This window comes from Hylobates moloch, unplaced genomic scaffold (assembly GCF_009828535.3).
Source record: "Hylobates moloch isolate HMO894 unplaced genomic scaffold, HMol_V3 SCAFFOLD_24, whole genome shotgun sequence".
NCBI classification, from domain to species: domain Eukaryota; kingdom Metazoa; phylum Chordata; class Mammalia; order Primates; family Hylobatidae; genus Hylobates; species Hylobates moloch.
This window is the reverse complement of record NW_026652299.1, coordinates 35,864,452-35,887,818: the sequence shown is the minus strand read 5'-3', so window position 1 is coordinate 35,887,818 and position 23,367 is coordinate 35,864,452. Positions and strand designations below refer to the sequence as shown.

General features: G+C 48.7%; 1 protein-coding gene across 4 annotated transcripts; it reads left to right on the top strand.

The window, feature by feature from the left end:
* Nucleotides 1-689: 689 nt before the first annotated feature.
* PTPN18 (protein tyrosine phosphatase non-receptor type 18) lies at nucleotides 690-20,531 on the top strand. 4 transcript variants are annotated; one of them, XM_032145824.2, is made up of 16 exons: nucleotides 701-834; nucleotides 3,476-3,584; nucleotides 3,845-3,921; nucleotides 4,009-4,104; nucleotides 4,220-4,258; nucleotides 14,266-14,334; nucleotides 14,901-14,963; nucleotides 15,185-15,327; nucleotides 15,693-15,759; nucleotides 15,841-15,918; nucleotides 16,011-16,100; nucleotides 16,335-16,423; nucleotides 17,384-17,604; nucleotides 17,994-18,068; nucleotides 18,279-18,342; nucleotides 19,790-20,531. In XM_032145824.2, exons 1-16 carry the CDS (start codon nucleotides 742-744, stop codon nucleotides 19,803-19,805), a joined length of 1,389 nt encoding a protein of 462 aa, XP_032001715.1. In that variant the 5' UTR covers nucleotides 701-741; the 3' UTR covers nucleotides 19,806-20,531. The 4 variants fall into 4 exon arrangements, with proteins under 4 accessions (XP_032001717.1, XP_032001715.1, XP_058290390.1 ...); XM_032145826.2 differs by having other exon boundaries at nucleotides 690-834; nucleotides 18,279-20,531; XM_032145825.2 differs by lacking the exon at nucleotides 4,009-4,104 and having other exon boundaries at nucleotides 723-834.
* The last annotated feature ends 2,836 nt before the right edge of the window (nucleotides 20,532-23,367 follow it).

The following is a 23,367-nucleotide window of genomic DNA, read 5'->3' as shown; positions in this document are numbered from 1 at the left end:
CCTCAGTTCTGTTTCCCAGCAGGCTTGTGCAGGTCGAGATGCTCACACAGGACTGACCCTGGTGCCCCAGCGCATCCGGGAAAAGGAGGAACCACAAGTTCCTGGGGAAATACACAGATAGAGAAGATCCCGCTGCCACCTAGCCTTTCCCACGGCGTGGCTGCCCCTGCCCCGGCCTCCCTTGGGCCCGGCTGGAGCGCACAGCGCGGGACGCCCCCGACCCGGGGCCTCTGGCACGAGGGGCAGCCTGATCTCGGCGACCGTCTCCACCCAAGGCTGCTGCCCGCCCCAGCTCGGACTCCGCGCGGCCTGGCTCCCAGGAGACCGGCGAGAGGGCCCGGCGAGACCGCTCGGCCGTCCGCCCAGAGCCAGCCCCCGGAGGTCGGCCCCGGGGCGCGGATCCCGAGCTGGGGGCGGGTCCCAAGCGGCAGGGAGCGTACCTGGGACCGTGCCACCCCCCACCAGTGGGCGCGGCAGCCGAAAAAAAGGGGAAGCGCCGGCCCTGGGCTCTGCTCAGGGCAGCCCGCGAGGACCGAGGGCTCCCACCACAGCAGCCCGAGCGCCCGGGGTGGAGCTACGCGGGCTCAGAACATGGTGGCTGGGGCGCCCTGCCCGCCGCTGCGCGCTTCCATTGGCTGCCGAGGCCAGGGCGGGGGCTCAGTCACCGGCCTCCGCCTCCCGCGGCGTCCACACTCGCGGCGCGCGCGGCGGCCGGGCTGGACTTTGCCGGCCCGCGGCGCCATGAGCCGCAGCCTGGACGCGGCGCGGAGCTTCCTGGAGCGGCTGGAAGCGCGGGGCGGCCGGGAGGGGGCAGTCCTCGCCGGCGAGTTCAGCGTGAGTGGCGCACGGGGTCCGCGAGCGGCGCGCCCCGGCCCTGGCCCCGCGGATGCCTGTCCTCCGCGCCCGGCGGGCTCTGCCTTTCTGTCTCGGTGTCCCCGGTGTCTCCCCGCCTTGGGGGGGATCTCTCCGTGTTTCTCTCCCCAGCACTTCTCTGTCGCTCTGTCTCCGTCTTCACTCTTTGCCCACCGGCCCCGGAGCGCGACGTCCACGGCCAGGCCAGGACGGACCGTGCACACCCTCGCTCCCGGTGTCCTCGTCGCGCTCCCGGAACAACCTGGCTGCGGGAGGGACAGGCGGGGCGGGCGCCGCAGGAGAGGGCGGGCGGCCCTGCTGCGCTGGACAGCCCCGGCCCCGCCGCTTCTGGCGACCTGACTGTCCCCTGTGACCACAGGAAGGAAGGGGCTGCAGCAGGGCGAAGAGGAACACGGAGGCCGTTGCGTGGTGAGGGTGTGAACGCCGGGCTCGAATCCGCGTCTGGGCCCGAATCCGTGTCCGGGCCAACCGCGTGTGGTCCAGGCGGTCTACCTGGCCCCTCTGACCTCGGCTTCTCCCTTGGTGAAATGGGGACATGAATGACCAAACTGGCCTAAGGATTAAATGATGTGGGTGAAAAGCGCTTAGCACATATTGGGCGCGCACTTCGTAGGGGCGTTCCTCACTGCCTATAAAGATTCTAAACGTGGGCCGGGTGCGGTGGCTCACGCCTGTAATCCCAGCACGTTGGGAGGCCGAGGCGGGAGGATCGTTTGAGCTCGGGAGTTCGAGACCAGCCTGGGCAACACAGCGAAACCCCGTCTCTACTAAAAATACAAAAATCAACTGGGCATAGGCGCATGCCTGTAATCCCAGCTACTAGGGAGCAGAGACAGGGGACTAGCTTGAACCTGGGAGGCAGAGGTTGCAGTGAGCTGAGATGGTTCCACTACACAGCTGAGATGGTGCGACTGCACTCCAGCCTGGGCGACAGAGTGAGACCCCATCTCAAACAAAACAAAACCAAACAAAAAATCTAAACGTTACAATACAGGTAGTGCAAGCCCAGCGTTAGGAAGGCTCACGCAGCATCGTAGGCACTGTACATTACAGTCGATGACGCGTTTAAAGTGTAATAGCTTAGGTACCAGACATAGAAACATACCATACAAACGCATAAACTGATATATGGTGATGCATATCAAGTTTAGAAATATATGACAAATATATAAAAGTATTATAAATGACTGTTTATACAATAAACATTGTATAATTGCATAAAACAATACAACAAATGAATATAACAAAGATTATAATTTGTAAAATGACCAAAGTTATTTGATAAATTCATAAGTAGATATAAAATGTGTAACAGATGGCCAGGCGCGGTGGCTCACGCCTGTAATCCCAGCACTTTGGGAGGCTGAGGCTGGCGGATCACGAGGTCAGGAGATCCAGACCATCCTGGCTAACATGGTGAAACCCCGTCTCTACTAAACATACAAAAAATTAGCCGGGCGTGGTGGCGGGCGCCTGTAGTCCCAGCTACTCGGGAGGCTGAGGCAGGAGAATGATGTGAACCCGGGAGGCGGAGCTCGCAGTGAGCCGAGACCGTGCCACTGCACTCCAGCCTGGGCAACAGAGCGAGACTCTGTCTCAAAAAAAAAAAAAAAAAATGTAACAGATCATTATAAACCTAAGTAATTTACACACGTAGAAACATTGTATATAAGAAACTAAGAAATGCATAATAAATGTAAAATATATAAATATACAATATAAGAATGTGTGTAACAAACGTAAACATAATACCCATGTGATATATGACATCATGCGACTGGGTGGGTTCTGAACCATGTACAGCGCTGAGGGCCTCACATGCGGAAGGCTGGGTGGTGAGGGCACCCCTGCTCCCCAAGCCTGCCTCCCGCATATGCAGGAATCACTGCGCTCTACTAGGTGTTCCCACTACACAAGGGCATCATGAGGCCTTAAATGACCCGATGGACACAAGTAAAGCACTTAGAATAGTGGCTGGCACACAGTGGTGGCATGGGTGTTACTTATTATCATTGAGATTACGAATACCTGACTAAGATGGTAATACACGATTCACTGATTATTATTATAATCTCCCAGTAACACAGTGCCTATAGTATCTTGTACATAGTATGTTATCCATTATAATGCCTATGCATTCTACATTGTCTTATATGTTTAGCTACATAACCCATAATATATTTCATTACAGTTATTGCTTACAAGACAATGTCACAGATTGAGTGTGCAGGGGGTGGATGCCGAGAGGTCTGAGTTCAACCCTCACCTTGTTACTTCCTGGTTGGGACCTTCCACAAGTCGCTGAACCACGTGGTGCATAAACTTTCCTGCCTGCACAATGGGGACGTCAATAATAGTACCCATGTCCTAGGAACCTGTGATGATTACATGCCCTTAGCACAGAGACTGGCACAGAGAAGGTGCCCTGGGTCGCTATTTCTGTATCATTATTATTAGGCAGGCCCCGTGCCGTCGGGGTCTGCACTCACCTCCCCAGGCCACTGGCTTTGTATCCTGCAAGCGTGCCTAGGTGGCCCGGGACTCTTACCTGGCTCCTCTCCTGTCTCCTCCCCTCCCCGGCCCACTCATAATGCTCTACCAGGACATCCAGGCCCGCTCGGCCGCCTGGAAGGCTGACGGCGTGTGCTCCACCGAGGCCGGCAGTCGGCCAGAGAACGTGAGGAAGAACCGCTACAAAGACGTGCTGCCATGTAAGTCGGGGCTTCCGTAGGGAGTCGGTGCAGCCTCGCACGCCCCGCCACTGTCCAGGCGTCAGTGTGCACTGGAGTCACTCACTGTGCTCTCCTCCCAGAGCCTCACCCTCTGCACTGCTCAGCAGCCCACAAGGGCACCTTGGTGGGATCTCTGCATGTGTGTGATCCCCTGCTGGCTTTCAGCCACGGGGCTGTCAGAGCCTCAGTCCTACCCTATCCTCCCCAAACTCCACGTTTCTCACCTTATCTGCTGACAGATGATCAGACGCGAGTAATCCTCTCCCTGCTCCGGGAAGAGGGACACAGCGACTACATTAATGGCAACTTCATCCGGGTGAGGGTTGGGGTCACGGAAGGAGGTGGACTGGGAGTGGCCAGGGGTGGGCATCGGAATCTCAGTAGTGAATTCGGCCTTCACCAGGGCGTGGATGGAAGCCTGGCCTACATTGCCACGCAGGGACCCTTGCCTCACACCCTGCTAGACTTCTGGAGACTGGTCTGGGAGTTTGAGGTCAAGGTCAGCACTTGGGGGTGGGGCACAATGGTGGGGTCAACATCTAAGTACTCCCTCGGCGGTTTCCCTGGCCCCCTCACCCAAATCACCTTCCTCTCCCCTGACCCTCCTTGTCTAGGTGATCCTGATGGCCTGTCGAGAGATAGAGAATGGACGGGTAGGTGTCCTCTGCCCCCAGGTTTCATGTCCTTGTTCAAGGAGGAGGGAGGAGGGATCTTGCTAGCTCCTCCTTGACCCCAGGACCCGAGGGTCCAGCTCTTGGAGTGACCTTACTGTGGCTCCGTGGGAAGCCCCATTGTTCCTCTAAGTTTTTGTTGATATGTTATTCATCCCCCAGTGTTGGCAACCCCTCTCCTGCTGGGCTTTCCAGCCATTTCACACCTTAGACCATAAGGCCCTATTCTGACTGCTTCCCCTGTAGGCTCTGATCTCTCTTTCCACCTCTCTTCCCTTTATTCACTCCACTCTAACAACTCTGGTCTCTGCTGTTCCCCACATGTTCCAGGGATGGCTCTGCCTCAGGGCCTGTGCCTTGGCTATTCCTTCAGCCTAGGACATCCTTCCCTGTGGCTTGCTCTATCACCTCCTTCAGGTCTTTGCTCAAGTGTTAATTCCTCAATGAGACCTTCCTGGGTGGGTCTTCACACCATTTTAAACTCTCAGCACTTCCATTCTCCCTCCCTTGTCCTACTTTTCCTTTTTTCTTCACAGTTCTTATGAACTCCTAACACACTGGATAATCTACAAATGTATTACGTACATTGTTTATTCTTAATCTCCCTGATTTAGAAGGTAAGATCCACAAGGCCAGGGATTTTTGTTTTGCCTGTTAACATAAATTAGTTACTAAATAAATAAATGCATGTCAACATTGAAGGCTGAAGACACATAGCTTCATGTGGTTTCTACATTCTTGCCTGCTCCATGGATGGGGTGGGGGTTCCCTGGGGTGACTAGCTGATGGTGGAGCCTGTATGATCTGTAGTCATGTCTCTTTCTCATTCCTGATTTTGATAATTTGTGTTCTCTCTCTCTCTCTGTCTCATCTCTCTATTTCGCTATCTCTTTTTTCATGCTCCTGCCTGTTTTTTGTAAACAGTGTATTAGAACACAGCCACACTCACTTATTTGCATATTGTGTATGCCTGCTTTTATGCTACAGTGGCAGATATGAGTAGTTGCAAGTTGAATAAATTATATGGTCTGTAAATTCTAAAGTATTTATGTGACCCTTTATAAAAATGTCAGCCAATCTTTGGACTAGAGGTTTATCATTTATTATTTTTTCAAAGAACCTGCTTTGGTTGTATTCATTTGCATTCATTTTCTCTATTGGTTTTTTCATTTTCCACTTTTTTTTTTTGAGACAGAGTCTTGCTCTGTTGCCCAGACTGGAGTGCAGTGGTGCAATCTAGCTCACTGCAACCTCTGCCTCCCAAGTTCAAGCAATTTTGCCTCAGACTCCTGAGTAGCTAGGAATACAGGCACATGCCACCACGCCCAACTAATTCATTTTCTACTTTAATTTCAAGTGTACTTGAAAACAATGTGTATTCTGCTTTGGTTGGCTGGAGTGTCCTGTAAATACCAATTAGGTCAATTGACAGACTTTTTTAAAAGACACTTTTATATCTTTACTGTATATTTTATATCTTTACTGATTTATTTTCTCTAAATGTATGGATTGCTTAGAGAAGAGTGTTGAAATTACCAACTGTTCAATAAGTATTAATTAGGTCAAGTTTGTCAACAGCACTATTCAAGTCTTATTTCTGACAATTTTTTTTGTCTGCTTGCCCTATTATTTGCTGAAAGAGGAATGTTGAAATCTGTATAACTATTCTTTCAGTTTTACTTTTCATGTTTTGAAACTTTATGATTGAGTACATATACATTTAGGATTATGTCTTCCTAATGATTGGATCCCTTTCTAATATGTAATGACTCTCTTTATTTCTGTTAATATTTTTTTCTGAACAGTACTTTGATATTAATACAGCCATTTAAATTTCTTCCTTCCTTCCTTCCTTCCTTCCTTCCTTCCTTCTTTCCTTTCTTTCTTTCTCTCTCTTTCTCTTTTTGAGATGCAGTTTCCCTCTTGTCGCCCAGGCTAGAGTGCAATGGCGCAATCTTGGCTCACTGCAACCTTTACCTCCCAGGTTCAAGCGATTCTCCTGCCTCAGCCTTTCGAGTAGCTGGGATTGCAGGTGCCTGCCGCCACGCCCAGCTAATTTTTGTATTTTTAGTAGAGATGGGGTTTCACCATGTTGGCCAGGCTGGTCTCAAACTCCTGACCTCAGGTGATCCACCCGCCTCAGCCTCCCAAAGTCCTGAGATTACAGGCATGAGCCACCGCCCTCGGCCTTAAATTTCTTTAGAGTTTGCATATGTCTTTTCCCATTCTTTTACTTTATATCTATGTTCATCTTTATTTTTTAGTGTGCTTCTTGTAGGTGGTGTATCGTAGGGATTTTTTTTTTTTTTTTTTTAAGACAGAGGGGAATGCAGTGGTGCAATCATAGTTCACTGTAACCTCAAACTCCTGGGCTCAAGTGATCATCCTACCTCAGCCTCCCTAAGGAGTTGGGACTACAGTCATACACCACCATGCCTGATTAATTGTTTTTTATTTCTTGTAGAGATTAAGTCTCACTGTATAGTCCAGGCTGGTCTCGAACTCCTGGCCTCAAGCTGTTCTTCCACCTCTGCCTCCCAAAGTGCTGAGATTACAGGCATGAGCCATTGCATCTAGCCAGGACTTACTTTTAAATCTAATCTGACAGTCTCTGCCTTTAATTGGAATATTCAGCCTTTAATGTAATTATCAATAATGTTGGGTTTTTTTTTTTTTGAGACGGAGTCTCGCTCTGTCGCCCAGGCTGGAGTGCAGTGGCGCGATCTCGGCTCACTGCAAGCTCCGCCTCCCGGGTTCACGCCATTCTCCTGCCTCAGCCTCTCCGAGTAGTTGGGACTACAGGCGCCCGCCACCACGCCCGGCTAATTTTTTTATATTTTTAGTAGAGACGAGGTTTCACCATGGTCTCGATCTCCTGACCTCGTGATCCGCCCGCCTCAGCCTCCCAAAGTGCTGGGATTACAAGTGTGAGCCACCACGCCCGGCATAATGTTGGGTTTAAACCTACCATCTTGCTATTTGTTTTCTATTTGCTCTGTTTGCTCTTTTCTTCTTTTTTTCTCTTTCAGAGTGAGAATTTTTTATTAATCTATTGCATAGTAATTATTCCCTTATTAGCTATACATCTTTATTTTAAATATGTAGTTGTGGCTTTAGAGTTTACAATATATATCTTTAACTTATAGTCTATATAGTCAAATAATATTCCACATTTCATGTAAAATGTCAGAACTTTACCGTAGTATATTTCAATTACCCCTTTCCATGCTTTGTGCTATTGTTACTATATATTTTAGTCCTATATATATACTCCACAGTACACTGCTATTATAGTTGCTTTAGAATATCTTTTTAAACAGCTTTATTGATATATAATTCAGTCATTTAAAGTGTAAAATGCCATCATTTTTCTATATTCCTGAGTTATGCAACTATTACCACAGTAAGATTTTTGTTTTTGTTTTTGTTTTGAGACGGAGTCTCGCTCTGTTGTCCAGGCTGGAATGCAGTGGCGGGATCTCAGCTCACTGCAAGCTCCGCCTCCCGGGTTCACGCCATTCCCCTGCCTCCTGAGTAGGTGGGACTACAGGCCCCTGCCGCCACGCCTGGCTAATTTTTTGTATTTTTAGTAGAGACAGGGTTTCACTGTGTTAGCCAGGATGGTCTCGATCTCCTGACCTCGTGATCCGCCCACCTCGGCCTCCCAAAGTGCTGGGATTACAGGCGTGAGCCACCGTGCCCGGCCTACCACAATAAGTTTTTGAACATTTTCATCATTCCATAAAAAAATCCAGGCCAGGCATGGTGGCTCATGCCTGTAATCCCAGCACTTTGGGAGGCTGAGGCCGGTGGATCACGAGGTCAGGAGATCGAGATCATCCTGGCCAACATAGTGAAACCCCGTCTCTACTAAAAATACAAACATTAGCTGGGCATGGTGGTGGGCGCCTATAATCCCAGCAACTCGGGAGGCTGAGGCAGGAGAATAGCTTGAACCAGGGAGTTGGAGGTTGCAGTGAGCCGAGATTGTGCCACTACACTGCAGCCTGGCGACAGAGCAAGAAAAAAGAAAAAAGAAAAAGAAAAGAAATCCTATATCCATTAGCAGTCACTCCCCATTTCCCAGCAACCTCTACAGCCCTAGGCAATCCCTAATCTATTTTTGTCTTTATAGATTTGCTTACTTTGGACATTTCATATAAATTGAATCATATAATATGTAGCCTTTTTTTGCTTAGCATTTTTTTTTGCTTTGTTTTGTTTTGCTGAATACTATTCCATTGAATGGATCTACCACATTTTACTTATCGGTTGACAGAATTTGGGTTCTTTCTACTTTTTGGCTATTAAGAACAATGCTGCTATCAACACTGATATACAAGTCTCTGTGTAGATGTGTGTTTTCATGTCTCTTGGGTATTGCTGGGAATTGCTGGGCCATATGGAAACTCTATTTTTAACATTTTGAGGAACTGCCAAACTGTTTTCCACAGTGGCAGCATCATTTTACATTTCCACGGCAATGTTTTAAGGGTCCCCATTTCTTCTCCCTGGTGCTTGTTACTGTCTGTCTTTTTTTAAAATTATAGCCATCCTAGGGGATGTGAAGTAGTATGCCATTGTGTCTTTCTTTAAATGATGTGGTAAAATATACATAACATAAAAGTTGCCAGTTTATAGGTGCTCAGTGAGGAATGTTAAAAATAATTTTGCCATTTAAACCATTTCAAGTGTAAAATTCTATTGAATTAAGTACATTCACAATGGATTAACCATTCCTACTGTCTATTTTCAGAACATGTTCATCATCCCAAACAGTAATTCTGTACTCATTAAACAATAACTCCCATTCCCCCCATTTCTAGGTAACCTCTATTCTCCTTTCTGTCCATATGAATTTGCCTATTCTAGGTACCTCATGCAAGTGGAATCAGGAATACACTAATATGCAATACTTGTCCTTTTTTCAAGGTTCATCCATGTTGCAGTGTGTATCAGAATTTCACTGTTTTCAAGGCCAAATAATATTTCATTGTATGTATATATCACAGTATGTTTATCCATTCACCTGTTGGACATCTGGGTTGTTTGTACCTTTTGACTATTGTAAATAATGCGGCTACAAACATTGGTATACGGGCTGGACGCAGTGGCTCACTCCTGTAATCCCAGCACTTTGGGAGGCCAAAGTGGGCAGATCACGAGGTCAGGAGATCGAGACCCGCCTGGTTAACAAGGTGAAACCCCGTCTCTACTAAAAATACAAAAAATTAGCCAAGCATGGTGGCAGGCGCCTGTAGTCCCAGCTACTCAGGAGGCTGAGGCAGGAGAATGGCGTGAACCCATGAGGCGGAGCTTGCAGTGAGCCGAGATCGCGCCACCACACTCCAGTCTGGGCGACAGAGCGAGACTCTGTCTCAAAACAACAACAACAACAAAATGGTGTACAAGTATCTGTTTGAATCCCTGTTTTCAGTTCCCTGGGTATGCACCTAGAGTGGAGTTGCTGGATCATATGATAACTCTATGTTTAACATTTTGTTTTCCACAGTGGCTGTACCATTTTACGTTCCCATCAGCAGAGAGAGAGAGAGGGAAGGACATGTGTAGTTTAATGACAGGGATATGGTCTACATTGTTAGACTATCTTGTCATTGTGTAAACATCATAGAGTATACTTACACAAACATAGATAGTATATACATTTTTTATTTACGTATTTTTCATATGGAAAACCAAATGTCCCAGCACCATTACTGAGTATCAGTCATTTCCCCAACTTAATGTGCAGTGTCGATATCGAGTGCCATGTATCAGGTTTCTACATATGCTCCATTATAATCTATGGCATCACCGTCGTATATGTGGTCTGTTGTTAACCAAAACATCATTATGTGGCATATGACAATGACATATATGCCATCCTAATGAGTGGGAAGTGGTACCTCATTGTGGTTTTGGTTTTCATGTGCTTATTCGTCCATTTGTATATCTTCTCTGGCCAAATGTCTATTCAGGTCATTTATTCATTTTAAAATTGGGTTATTTGGGATTGTCTTTTTATTATTGAGTTGTAAGCGTTACTCTGTATATAAGTCCCTTATCAGTACATGATTTAAAATGTCTTTCCCATTCTGTGGGTTGTCATTCCACTTTCTTGATGGTGTGTTTTGAAGCACAAACATTTTGTGAAATTTTAATTCCAATCTATTGTGTTGCTGTGCTTTTGGTGTATCTAAGAAGTCATCGTCTAATCAGAGGTCATAAAGACTCTGTTTTTTCTTCTAAGTGTTTTGTAGTTTTCTTGCTTACATTTGGGTCTCAGATTTACTTTGAATGAACATTTTATGTGATGTGAGATAGGGGTCCACATTCACTCCTTTGCATGTGACTATCCAGTTGTTCCAGCACCATTTGTTGAAAAGACTATGCTTTGCCCATTGAACGGTCTTGGCCCCTTTGTTGAAAATTAATTGGCCATAAATATAAGGGTTTATTTCTGAACTCTCAATTTTATTAAGTTGATTGATGTGTTTATCCTTGTGCCAGTGTAACAGTTTTGATTATTATACCTTTGTAGAAGTTCCGAAATCAGGAAGTATGAGTCTTCCAAATTTGTTCTTTTTTCCAAGATTGTTTTGGCTGTTTTGGGTAGGTCCGTTGCTGTGCAGAAGAGTTAAACATGGCAAACATAACTGTTTATGCTTAGAAAGGCCTTCCTGTAAGGTTGACTCTTTGGTGGCCTCTAGAAACCTAGGTTTCTGATAACAGTGGCTCACTATGCTTGAACTGTTAATACAAACAATATGCTTTATGCAGAACACCTGTTCTCCTGCTGGTAGTCTGACATTTTGGTACAGGCTAGGCAGAGTGTGCCTACATTCTGTGCAGAAGGTGCCCCAATAAAAATCCTGGGCACTGAGTTTCTAATGAACTTTTTTATGAAAGACTGTTGGGTTTTGTCAAATTTTGTTCTTTGCATCTATTCAGATGATCATTTGTTTTGTATTCTACTAATATGGTGTATAACATTGACTTTCATATGTTGAACCAATCTTGCATTCCTGGAATTAATCCCACTTAGTCATGGTGTTGAACACTTTGCTAGTATTTCTTTTTTTTTTTTTAGACGGAGTCTCGCTCTGTCGCCCAGGCTGGAGTGCAGTGGCGCAGTCTCGGCTCACTGCAAGCTCCGCCTCCCGGGTTCACGCCATTCTCCTGCCTCAGCCTCTCCGAGTAGCTGGGACTACAGGCGCCCCCCACCGCGCCCGGCTAATTTTTTTGTATTTTTAGTAGAGACGGGGTTTCACCGTGGTCTCGATCTCCTGACCTCGGGATCCGCCCGCCTCTGCCTCCCAAAGTGCTGGGATTACAAGCGTGAGCCACCACGCCCGGCACACTTTGCTAGTATTTCATTGAGAATTTTTGTGTCTATATTTGTGAGATATTGGTTAGTAGTTTTCTTTTCTTGTGAGGTCTTTGGTTTTGGTGCCAGGGTAATACTTGCCTCATACAATATGTTGGGAAATGGTTCCTCTCAGTTTTTTGCAAGAGTTTGTGAAAGGCTGGTATTAATTCCTCTTTGTTTGATAAAATTCACTAGATTATCTTTTAAAGATGTTTAAAATGAAATATCTTTTACATTTAGCCACTTACTTTTCTCCCTGTTATTTTGTGTAGATCTGTATTTCCATTTGTATCATGTTCCTTTTGTATGCAGAGCTTACTTATTCTATTTATTTAAGAGATAGGGTCTCACTCTGTCACACAGGCTGGAGTGCAGTGTGCAGTCACCACTCACTGCAGCCTCAAACTCCTGGGCTTAAGCAATCCTCCCACCTCAGCCTGCCAAGTAGTTGGGAGTACAGGTGTGCCACTGCACTTAGCTAATTAAAAAAAAAAATTTTTTTGGATGCAGGCTAGCTATGTTGCCAACACACCTAGCTAATTTTAATTTTTTTTTTTTTTTTTTTTTTAAGATACAGGCTATGTTGCTCAGGCTGGTGTTGAAGTGGCCTCAAGCAATCCTCCTGCCTTAGCCTCTCAAATAGCTGGGATTACAGGCAGCAGCCACTGTCTGTAAGCATCTGAAGAGCTTACTCTAATATTTCTCATAATGCAGATTTGTTTGTGATGAATTCCCTCAGCTTTCATTTGTCTGAAAAGGTTTTCAGCATTTTTAGGATATCATACCATTGACTTGCCGTTTCTGACAAAATGTTGCTATAATTCTTAACTTTGTTCCTCAGTATGTGATGTGCCTTTTTGTGCGTAATGCTTTTAAGATTTTCTCTTCTGGGGCCGGGTGTGGTGGCTCATGCCTGTAATCCCAGCACTTTGGGAGTCCAAGGCAGGTGTATCACTTGAGGTCAGGAGTTCGAGACCAGCCTGGCTAACCTGGTGAAACCGTGTCTCTACTAAAAATACCAAAAAAAGTTGGACGTGGTGGTGTGTGTCTGTAATCCCAGCTACTCAGAAGCCTGAGGCAGGAGAATCGCTTGAACCCGGGAGTTGGAGGTTGCAGTGAGCCGAGATTGTGCCACTGCACTCCAAGCCTGGGCAACAGAGCAAGGGTCTCAAAAAAAAATTTTTTTTTCTCTTCTTCATTCTTTTTCAGTAATTTGATCATGATCTGCCTTGGCATGGCTTTCTTTAGGTTTAGGTTTATTCTCCCTCTGGTTTCTTGAATTTGTGGGTTTATAGTTTCATCGAATTTGGGAAATTTTTCACCTATTATTTCTTCACATAAAGTTTTTTTATCCCCCTTTCTCCTTTCCTTCTGGACTCCACGTGCACATACACTAGACTATTTGGTATATCTCTACAGAGAACTGATTCTCTTCATTTTTTTCATTTTGAATTATTTATATTGCTATGTTTTCATGTCTATTGATCTTTTCTTCTAGTGTCTACTCTGCTATTAGTGGATTTTTCATTTCATATATTTTATTTTTCCTCTTTATAAATTCCATTCAGGTTATTTTTTGTATCTTTCATTCCACTCTGCATCATGTTCATGTTTTCCTTTTCATCTTTGAGTATATTTGTAATAGCTATTTTAAGATTTTTGCTTCTTTCCTGAACTGTTATTTCTGGGCCCTTTCCTATTGACTGATTTTTCTCCTGGTTATGGGTCACACTTTCCTGCTTCTTTGTATGTCCAGCAAAATTTTATTGGATGCTTGATATTTTGAATTTTGCACAGGTAAGTGTTGGATTGTTTTCTTTAGTGTTTTTTGCCTTTTCCGGAACTTTTGGATGATTGATCAAGTAGCCTTTGTTCTAGAATTAATTTAGCCATACTTCTAATGCGTGGTCATTCTAGGTGCCCTACTAAATGCCCCTTATAGTTGATAATGCCTCTACACTCTAGCTAGAGGGAATGTGAATTCTTTCTCATCATGAGCTCAAGGAAATGTTCATCCTACAGATCCCTACTATTCTTTCATGGTAAGCTATTCTTGCCTGGCCTCATGGGGTTTCATGCTGTATATATTCAGATTATTCAACCAAAGAATCAAGGAGGGGACTTCTATGCAAGTTATTGTTTTGTTTTTATTTGCATACCTCTGTTCCTTCCAGGACTCTGCCCTGCAAATTCTAGCTGCCTTGGCCTCCTTGAGCCATGGTCTCTGGCTCAACTCAGTGGGATCCTTAGACTCATGTCTTACAGCCTGGTGACACTTCCATGCAATAAGCCAGAGTGGTCTGTTCAGTGACCACAGTACTGCAACGCCTGCCAACCAGTGTCTGAAAATAGCGGCTCATGTATTTTGTCCAGTTTCTAGTTGCTTACAGTGGGAGGGTATCCTGGACTGTATCTCCCCTGCATGGTCAGCAGCGCACCTCCATTGAGTCTGCATGTGTTTCATCTGATGGCTCTGTTGGCTGGCCTCTGTTATAGGTTATAAGTACAGCTGCCTGTGCTTCCACCACGAGCAGTTGGGGTGTCTTGTGGCAGGACTGAGCTAGCTCTGAAGCTGACTCCCTCTTCTCACTCCCTGCCTTTTCTCCCTTACCTTTTGCAGAAAAGGTGTGAGCGGTACTGGGCCCAGGAGCAGGAGCCACTGCAGACTGGGCTTTTCTGCATCACTCTGGTGAGCTGTGGGAGGTTTCAAGGAAGATTCCCAGGGGGGAAAGGCTTTGGGTTGGGCCTAAAAGGATGAATGATTTAACCCACAGTCCACTCATACTGCAGGAAACCCTCTGGTGTTAGCCTGCAAATAGTTATAACTTAATATAGGGATAGCCTTTGCATTTTTATTTTGGCTACAATCACAGTTATCTCTGTCATGTAAATGTGCCTGGTTAGGTTCTTGAAATTCTTACTTCTCTTACCATTTCAAAAGAGCTTGGGGAACTCTCTCAAGTCATATATACAGTTAGTACTTAATAAATACAATAAAAGTTTCATTTTAGAACGAAAGACATCTCTTTTCACTGCAAAAGGGCTTGAGTTTTTAGAATAGTTCCTCTATTTCTCCTGTGTCAAATGTTTCCTTAATGAAAGCTTTGGGGAAAGTTTGGGCTATATGAATTTTTTAAATGTTTTCTGTATTTGACTTTTTAATCAGGAATGCTTTGCTTTCTATAAATGTCTTCCGGTACCTATGATCTTTGTTCTCCTCCCTCTTCTTACTTGCCCCACCCGCCCCTTACTCAGTTAAAGGAGAAGTGGCTGAATGAGGACATCATGCTCAGGACCCTCAGGGTCACATTCCAGAAGGTACCGTGACAGGGGAGGAGGAGGTAAAGGGGCTCCTGAAAGGGGAGCGGTTTCCTCCCCTGTAAAAATGGGCATCATACTAGTACCCACCTCCTCAGTTATTATCTGGTAGACATAAACGGAAGATGCCTAGAAGTGGGCCTGGTGTATAGTAGATGCCCAATTAATGCTTTTTTTCTTTTTTTTTCTAAGTCTTTTGCTCATCTTTTTCTGTGTTTCAGGAGTCCCGTTCCGTGTACCAGCTACAGTATATGTCCTGGCCAGACCGTGGGGTCCCTAGCAGTCCTGACCACGTGCTCGCCATGGTGGAGGAAGCCCGTCGCCTCCAGGGATCTGGCCCTGAACCCCTCTGTGTCCACTGCAGGTTTCGGAAATGGGCTTCAGGAGGGTCTGGTGAGGCAGAGGGGACAGAGCATGGAGGGGAGTACAGGGCATGGGGCTAGTCTTGTAGTCTGAGTGCCTATTTTGAGAAACCTTGCTCACCTCCATGGACTATAATTGTGAGCACTTGTTCAGCACAGACTTAGCTGGGGAATAAGCACACAGCTGCTGCTCAACAAAATGTAAGTGATTAAAAAGGTTTTCCTTGTTCAGATATAATCTGGAGATTCTGGGAATCAAGAGGCTCTGCAGGGGATCCATCAGGACCCTCACCCCCATCCTCAAATGCCCCATCTAAAAGGGGTTGTGGTCAGGACCTGACCAGGCACACTCTGATTCTCTTGTCAGTGCGGGCTGTGGGCGAACAGGCGTCCTGTGCACCGTGGATCATGTGAGGCAGCTGCTCCTGACCCAGGTACGATGCAGGCATCCTGTGTGTGCAGTGTGCTGCCCATGACCACGTGTCCTGCTCAAGTGCCTTGTCTGTCTGCCCCAGATGATCCCACCTGACTTCAGTCTCTTTGATGTGGTCCTTGAGATGAGGAAGCAGCGGCCTGCGGCCGTGCAGACAGAGGTGAACCCTGGGTGTCCTAATCTTCAGGGACAGTGGCCCGCTGCTGTCATTTGCCCCCGCCTTCCCTTCTTGATGGTCCCTAACCCCAACAGGAGCAGTACAGGTTCCTGTACCACACGGTGGCTCAGATGTTCTGCTCCACGCTCCAGAATGCCAGCCCCCACTACCAGAACATCAAAGAGGTACAGAGGCCCCTTTCCCACTCTCCTGTCCACCATCAGCACCCTCAGAGACCAGGACCCCGAGCAGGGCCCAGCCCCCAGGACTACTGGGAGCAGGCACTGACTGTGACATCCACCTGTGCCCTCCTCCGGACATCCTTACCGGGCTCTCCCGTCTTAAGCTTTCTCCCAGAGCCCCGTGAGAGGCCTAGCCAACTTCCTCCCTCAGGAGCCTCCCCTCCTGTTTTTCTTCAGAATTGTGCCCCACTCTACGACGATGACCTCTTCCTCCGGACTCCCCAGGCACTTCTCGCCATACCCCGCCCACCAGGAGGGGTCCTCAGGTACCCGGCTCCATCCCCGCATTCTTCCTTGCCCAATTTCTCAGGCTAACCCCTTTTTCATCCTTGGAACACCAGTCCGTTCCTTGTTCACTTCGCCAAGTGTTCGCTGGCCCTTTCTTCGAATTGAGCACTGGGAACCCACCCCAAGATGATTCATTTATCCCAGTGGTCCCCTTGCCTCTGTCTCTAAGGCTTGCCCTGCCTTCTGAGTTAGGCCTTTCCTGGATCCTCCAATCAAACCTTAATTCAGGTGGCTCACGCCTGTAATCCCAGCACTCCAGGAGGCCAAGGAGGGCGGATCACTTGAGGCCAGCTGGAGACCCGCCTGGTTAACATGGTGAAACCCTGTCTCTACTAAAAATACAAAAATTAGCCAGGCGTGCTGTAGGGAGCCTGTAGTCCCAGCTACTCCGTTGGCTGAGGCAGGAGAGTCGCTTGAGCCTGGGAGGTGGAGGTTGCAGTAGCCGAGATCGCACCACGGCAGTCCAGCCTGGGCGACAGAGCGAGATCCTGTCTCAAAAAAACAACCACCAAAAAATTCAGCAAATAATTCTAGACGCCGCCTTCTTGTCAGGCCGCACGTTGGGTGCTGCGGCCATGGGATTGAGCCGCCTTCGCAGCGGAGATGTAAGGCCCTTGTCCTTGCGGCCATCCCTTCCTGTCTTCTATGCCACTTCCGCATTCTTTTATTCAGTAGACATTTACACAGAAATGACCACCCCTCAAACCAACACTCTGCCCCAATTGCCTTCCAGGCTGACCCCGTTCTTCCTTCATCCCCCTAACTTGCAGGGCGCTAGGGACACAGAAGAGAGGCCCCCCACCCAGGGAACCCTCCCTCCCATCTAGCGCACCGCCTCGGCGGGAAGGAAGCCCGTGGTTTGCGCGCTGAGCAGCCTCCCCACTCCCGCCCTGCCCAGCGCCGCCGTTTCACTTCCTCCCGGCCCTCCCTGCCTGCAGGAGCATCTCTGTGCCCGGGTGCCCGGGCCACGCCATGGCTGACACCTACGCGGTGGTGCAGAAGCGTGGGGCTCCAGCGGGCGCCGGGCGGGGGACGGAGACGGGGACGGGGACGGGGACGCGCAGCGCGGAGGAGGCGCCGCTCTACAGCCAGGTGACGCCGCGCGCTCAGCGGCCCGGGGCGCACGCGGAGGACGCGCGGGGGACGCTGCCTAGCCGCGGTGAGTCGAGGCTTGCTCCTTCTCAGGGCATCATCCTGCTGTGATCCGCAGGGCGGCACCATCCTGCAGTGGTCCGCCAGGCCCTGGCGGCCGCGGGGACCCCAGCCGCTAGCCTGGCCACGCTCCGACGCTGACGTCCAGGCGTCCCTGGCCACGCCCCGGAAGCGCCCCCTGGCGGTCGCAGTCGCGGTCCAGGGGCAGGGTTCCTGGCAATACTTGTCTCGGCCGCGCCCAAAGGCTGGAGGCCACGTCCGGGGTGTGCGCCTTCTCCCGCCCGGCGCCCTCGGCTCTCCCCTTCGGGCTTCGGGGGAAGCGTCCCCGCCAGGGGTGGGGTCTTGGGACTCCCTGGGGCTTCCGGAGCTGACCCGTGGGGGGTCTCCTGCCCTCAGTTCCTGCTGACCAAAGTCCTGCCGGATCTAGCGCCTACGAGGACGTGGCGGGTGGAGCTCAGACCGGTGGGCTAGGTAAGTCAGGTAGAGCCTGGGTTGCTGGGACTTTGCTGCTTTGAGTGAACCCCAGGAGTCTGGGGTTGATGGGGCATGGAGCTCAGTCCTGTGGATGTGGCTGCAGTGAACCAGGAGGACCTGGAGGCGGGGGGATGGTCTTCTTCATGTCTGCCAGCCTCCACACACCTCAGCTTCTCCATGAGACCCACGGCACCCTTCTTCCCCCAGGTTTCAACCTGCGCATTGGGAGGCCGAAGGGGCCCCGGGACCCGCCTGCTGAGTGGACCCAGGTGTAAGTCTACGCCAGCTCCTGCTTGTTGCCTCTTGTGAGCTCGGACTGCTGATGCCCTGGCGCTGCTGAGCGCCGTGTGCAGAATGGAAACAGTGGGCCTGGATCAAAGTAAACGTTTCTCAGGGTGGGAAATGTGGGGGCTTTGCCCCAGTGACTGTAGCATTGAAGGCTTGAGGCTGGAGGAGGTAGCTAGGGTATAATGGCTGGTGAGGCTGCACAGAGCAGATTCAAGAAAGAAGATCAGGAAGGGGCATGACCCCTGAGTTATGAAGGGGAGAAGGGACAGATGAGCTTTCAGAGACTGCTCTCCTCACCACATAGCACTAGTCCATCCTCAGCACCTGAGCCTCCCTCACTTGGACACTCGGGGGACCACACAGAGAAGTGGATGGACACTTTGCCATCCAGGGAGAACTAAGCCAGGCATAACCACAGCCAAGCAGATTAACCCCAGGCAGACCGACAAAAAGACCTCCAGATAGGCAGACAGACAGATGGACCACCAACCTGGACAGACAGCCAAACCCTCAGCGATACAGTCCACAGGTGGACAAAGGGACCCCCAGCCAGAGAGAGAGAGAGAGACCAGCCAACAGCTTGATAGACCAGTGCAGCCAGAGAGACCACCAAACAGAGCCCCCAAAAGACAGACACCTCTGCTAGCTGGACAGCCAGGTGGACCCCCTAAGTTAGACAGATTACTAGACAGATATAAACAGATCCCCAGCTGAACAGACACACAGACTTCTCAGTTAGACACCACCCCCACCCTCAGGTGGGCTAGCTGGCTGACAGACCTTCTGGCCAGACAGACTCCTAACCAACCAGATGGACTGCCAGACAGACAGACATCAGCCACAGGGAATCCTGACATCCCAGCCAGCTGGCCAGACTCTCATCTTGATGGATGGACCCCAGCTGGTCAGACATCATCCTCCAGATTGACAGACAAGTCCCCCAAATGAGTACACATCTCCAGCTATTCAGACAGATGGACCCCCAGCAAATCAGGCCCTATCTAGACAGACCCCAGCCAGACCCCCGCCAGACAGACTCCAAACCAGACTGGCCCCTTGCTGTTCACACAGCCTGCCGAGTAGCTGGGACTACAGATCTATTTTTTTTTTTTTTAAGAGATGAGTTTTTGCCATGTTGCCCAGACTGGTCTTGAACTCCCAAGCTCAAGAAATCCTCCTGCCTCAGCCTCCCAAAGTGCTGAGATTACAGGTGTGAGCCACCAGGTTCAGCCCCCTAAGATTTGAAACACTTTAAATGACCCATGCTAGGGTTCCTGCTAGGATAAAACGTTAAGCAGCTGTTAAAAGAAAAAAAAGGAGGACGCGTCTCTCTGCACTGGTGTGGACAAATCTCCAAGTCACTGCAAAATGGAAAAAGTATAAGATGCTCTTTCCCTGAACCTCAAGGGTCCCGCCCCTCTCACTTTCAGGTCTCTGGACCTCTGACTGACACTGTGCCTGCCCAGGTCCCTGTATGCACTGCCGCAGTGCCCTGGGCCCCATGTCCACCCCTGTCCTGCCCTTCTCTGGGTGAGGGCCGGCCTTCCTCTGCCTCTGCCTGGCTGCATCCGTGGTTGATCTCAAGTGCCTTGGCATGAACTCCACTCTCCTGCAGCCTTCAATCAGGGAATGATGGGGATGTGTACATACCCCGCCCCACCCCTTGGCAAGGTGATGCTGAGGTGTGGATTTTTAACAGTTCCCAGACTTTCCCAAGAGGCTTGGGTTTGGGTGCCCACAGTGGGAGCTGGTGTGATGTCATACCTTTGCCGGCCGCCTTTCCTTCCTGTTCTCTGTGCCCCTACTTCCACTCTAGAGCTGCCCTGTTTCTCTGTTTTGGTGAAAGAGCTGACCCTGTGCTGCCTCCCACTCTCCCAATGCCCCTGCCACTCCTGTGAGCCTGCTGCTGGTGAGGTCGGTGCTGACCTCTATGTTGCTGGATAATGAGTCATTTATCTCTGGAGGAGAGGAAAGGCAGGTCCTCCACAGCCCTGATAAAATCTCCGAGTCTCCCAGTTTCGGGTCCCTCTCCTGGGATGCAGACCCACTGCCTGCCCAGGTGGCATGATCCACATCCCCTCTTCTTGGGAATAGGGGCGTGGGAAAGTGGCTAAAGATACTGTTCTGGCTGCTGTGTTCACTGTGAGTAATAAACTGCCCATTTCTCCGATTCAGAGGTCTGTTTTTTTTTTCCTTGTTTTCTTCCCCAAAGATGGAGTCTTGCTTTGTGTCCCAGGCTGGAGTGCAATGTCGCAATCTTGGTTCACTGCAACCTCTGTCTCCGCCTCCCAGGTTCAAGCAATTCTTCTGCCTCAGCCTCTCAAGTAGCCGGGATTAAACACATGTACCACTATGCCCAGCTAATATTTGTATTTTTAGTAGAGATGGGGTTTCACCACATTGGCAAGGCTGGTCTCGAACTCCTGACCTCGTGATCTACCTGCCCCTGCCTCATGAAGTGCTGGGATTACTGGCGTGAGTCACTGCACCTGGCCTTGGTCTGGTGTTTTATACACATGTGCATGTGATGTGGAGCTGTGCAGGCCACCTTGTCAGTGTGCAAGGAGAGTCCAGTCTCTGCGCTTTCTTGGTTTCCGAGTTCACACCCAGTAGCCTCACTCCTGGCCCAGCATGGCAAGCACAGTTTCCACTCAGGCATTTGCCCTGGTTATTCTCTGTGCCTTAGATACTTTTCTCCTAGATTCTGCCTCTAATATATTTGAACATTTACCTCTTAATATTGTTTCCTATCTGTCTCTCCTGATCAGAATGTAAGCTGCCTGAGGGCAGGAGTTTTTGTTTGATTTACAGCTACTGTCCCAGCTCCTAGAACAGCGCTGACACTTAGGAAGTGTGCAGGCTGATTTATCTCACACCATTTACTCTGGGCTTCCTCACTTCTAGTAAAGTATGATACCTTGTCTCAAATATTCTCTTCCCCTTTCCAGACCCATGTCTTTGCTCATGCAGATCACTACTTCAGGCTGATATAAAAACCGTTCTCTTGTTAAGAAAGCTCAGCAATGGGAGAGGCAATCCTCCACCCGTCTCTTGCTCTCCTACAGGTCTTTCTTGGAGGTAGTGGGTTGAATGGTGGCCCCCAAAAACATAGGTCCAAGTCCTAACTTCTAGAACCTGTGAATGTGACCTTATTTGGAAAAAGGGTCTTTGCAAATGTAATTAAAACACCTAGAGATGAAATCATCCTGGATTTAGGATGGGCCCTAAGCCCAATGACTGATGTCTTTATAAGAGAAAGCAGAGGGAGACGCAGAGACGGAGAGAAGAAGGTCATTGGAGATGGAGGCAGAGATGGGGATGAAGCGTCTGCAAACCAAGGAATGCCAAAGATTGCCAGCAAACTGCCGGGGGCCAGGAGAGAGGCCTGGCCAATTCTCCCTCACAGACAGTGCTTCAACATCCCCTGCCTTGACTTCTCTCCTTTCTATGGCATTCATTTGTCTTAGACCATGATGTCCCGAGAGAAAACTAGGCCCCATTTGTGGCTAGGTTTGTTTTCAGTCTCAGGGGCAGAGAGCTGCTTTACATAATTGATGAAAACTGTTTCTGTTTTCTTACTCTCGATTCAGTGCATTTTTCACTTACTCCCAAGCTTACATGTCCCTGCTACCTTCAGAAACAAAACATGGTATTAAAAGTTGCTGCTGGATATTGAGCAGCTGATATCTGACCTCATGCAGCAGAAGGGAAGGTGAGGAATTGCCACTTGACATAGGGATCCCCTGAGCTTCTCTGATATTAACATGGTGCGGGGGCTTGATAAAAAACAAAGTGCAGGCCCAAGAGCTCAGGGCTGCTGCTGAGAGTCTAATGGCTTCTCAGTCCCTGGTAACCTTACCCTCCAGGCCCTGCTCCCGCCTCCTCTCCTGCCTCCCACCCACAGTCAGTGCTCCACCAAACTCCACTGCCTTCCTAGAGTGCTCCTCCCTACCCTCTCCTTCGGCCAGTCTCCTTCATCCCGGGAAACCCAGCTCACATCTCACCTACCCTGGGGATGTGGGGCCTTCTCCCTCTCCAGAACTTCTCTTCCCCGACACTGCTCCTCAGAGCACTTGGTGTCCACCTCATCACACCCCTGCCCTGGGCCGGCAGGATCCGGAGGCTACAGGCAGGTTCTGTGGGTCAGGGATGGATCTTGCTCCTCTTTGCCACCTACGTGTTTGGAGCTTCCCCTGCACAGAGCAGTGCTCTGCAAATGCTTGTGGATTTCAGCTCAGTCAGTGTAATTGCTCAGTTGTGTACCAGAGAAATGGTCTTGTTGGAAAGAGCCTGGAGAATGCCAACTGCAGCCTCAGTGAAGATGATAGAAAATATCACTAAGCAATGATGGCTTATCACTCTTTGTTCAATTATAGCTAAGTTCAGCCCAAACATAAGGTCAATATCTGAATAAACTATGTAGTAAGTGGAAATTGTTTTATTTATTTTATGGCATAGTTATTTTAGAATATACGAAATGGTTGAGGAGACATGAATCCTTAAGAATATATGAAAAAGACAAGTGTTTATAAAGCCATACCAGCATCCAATCAATGTCAGAAGCTTTAAGAGCTGAGAAATGTCCAAACATAAAGTGTACTTGAGAAGTGATTTCCATTGGATTCCATTGCTCTCAAGCAGACCCTGGCCCTGCAGCCTTACTTTTGAGGATGACTTCTCCAAGAGGTCTGTCTGCCTGTCTGGGGACAGATGATTGATGAGGTCAGCAAGCTGAACGATGTCACCTCTCCAGCCCTAAGCCTTTTTCAGGTACCAGAAATAGAAATTTTTATATTATCTCATTTAACATGTCTTGGAGAGCAGGACCCCAGGTTTTTAAGTCTTTGGGTTCTCCCATAGGTTTAGCACTGAGTTGTTGATCAATAAACATTTTTTGAATTTAATAAGAAAAGAAAACTCTTGGTGGGAAAGAGCTCTAAAGTTGAACTTTCTCCACCCTGACTTTCAGACCAGTCAAAGAGCCCCACCAGGGTTTGGGATCAGTAGC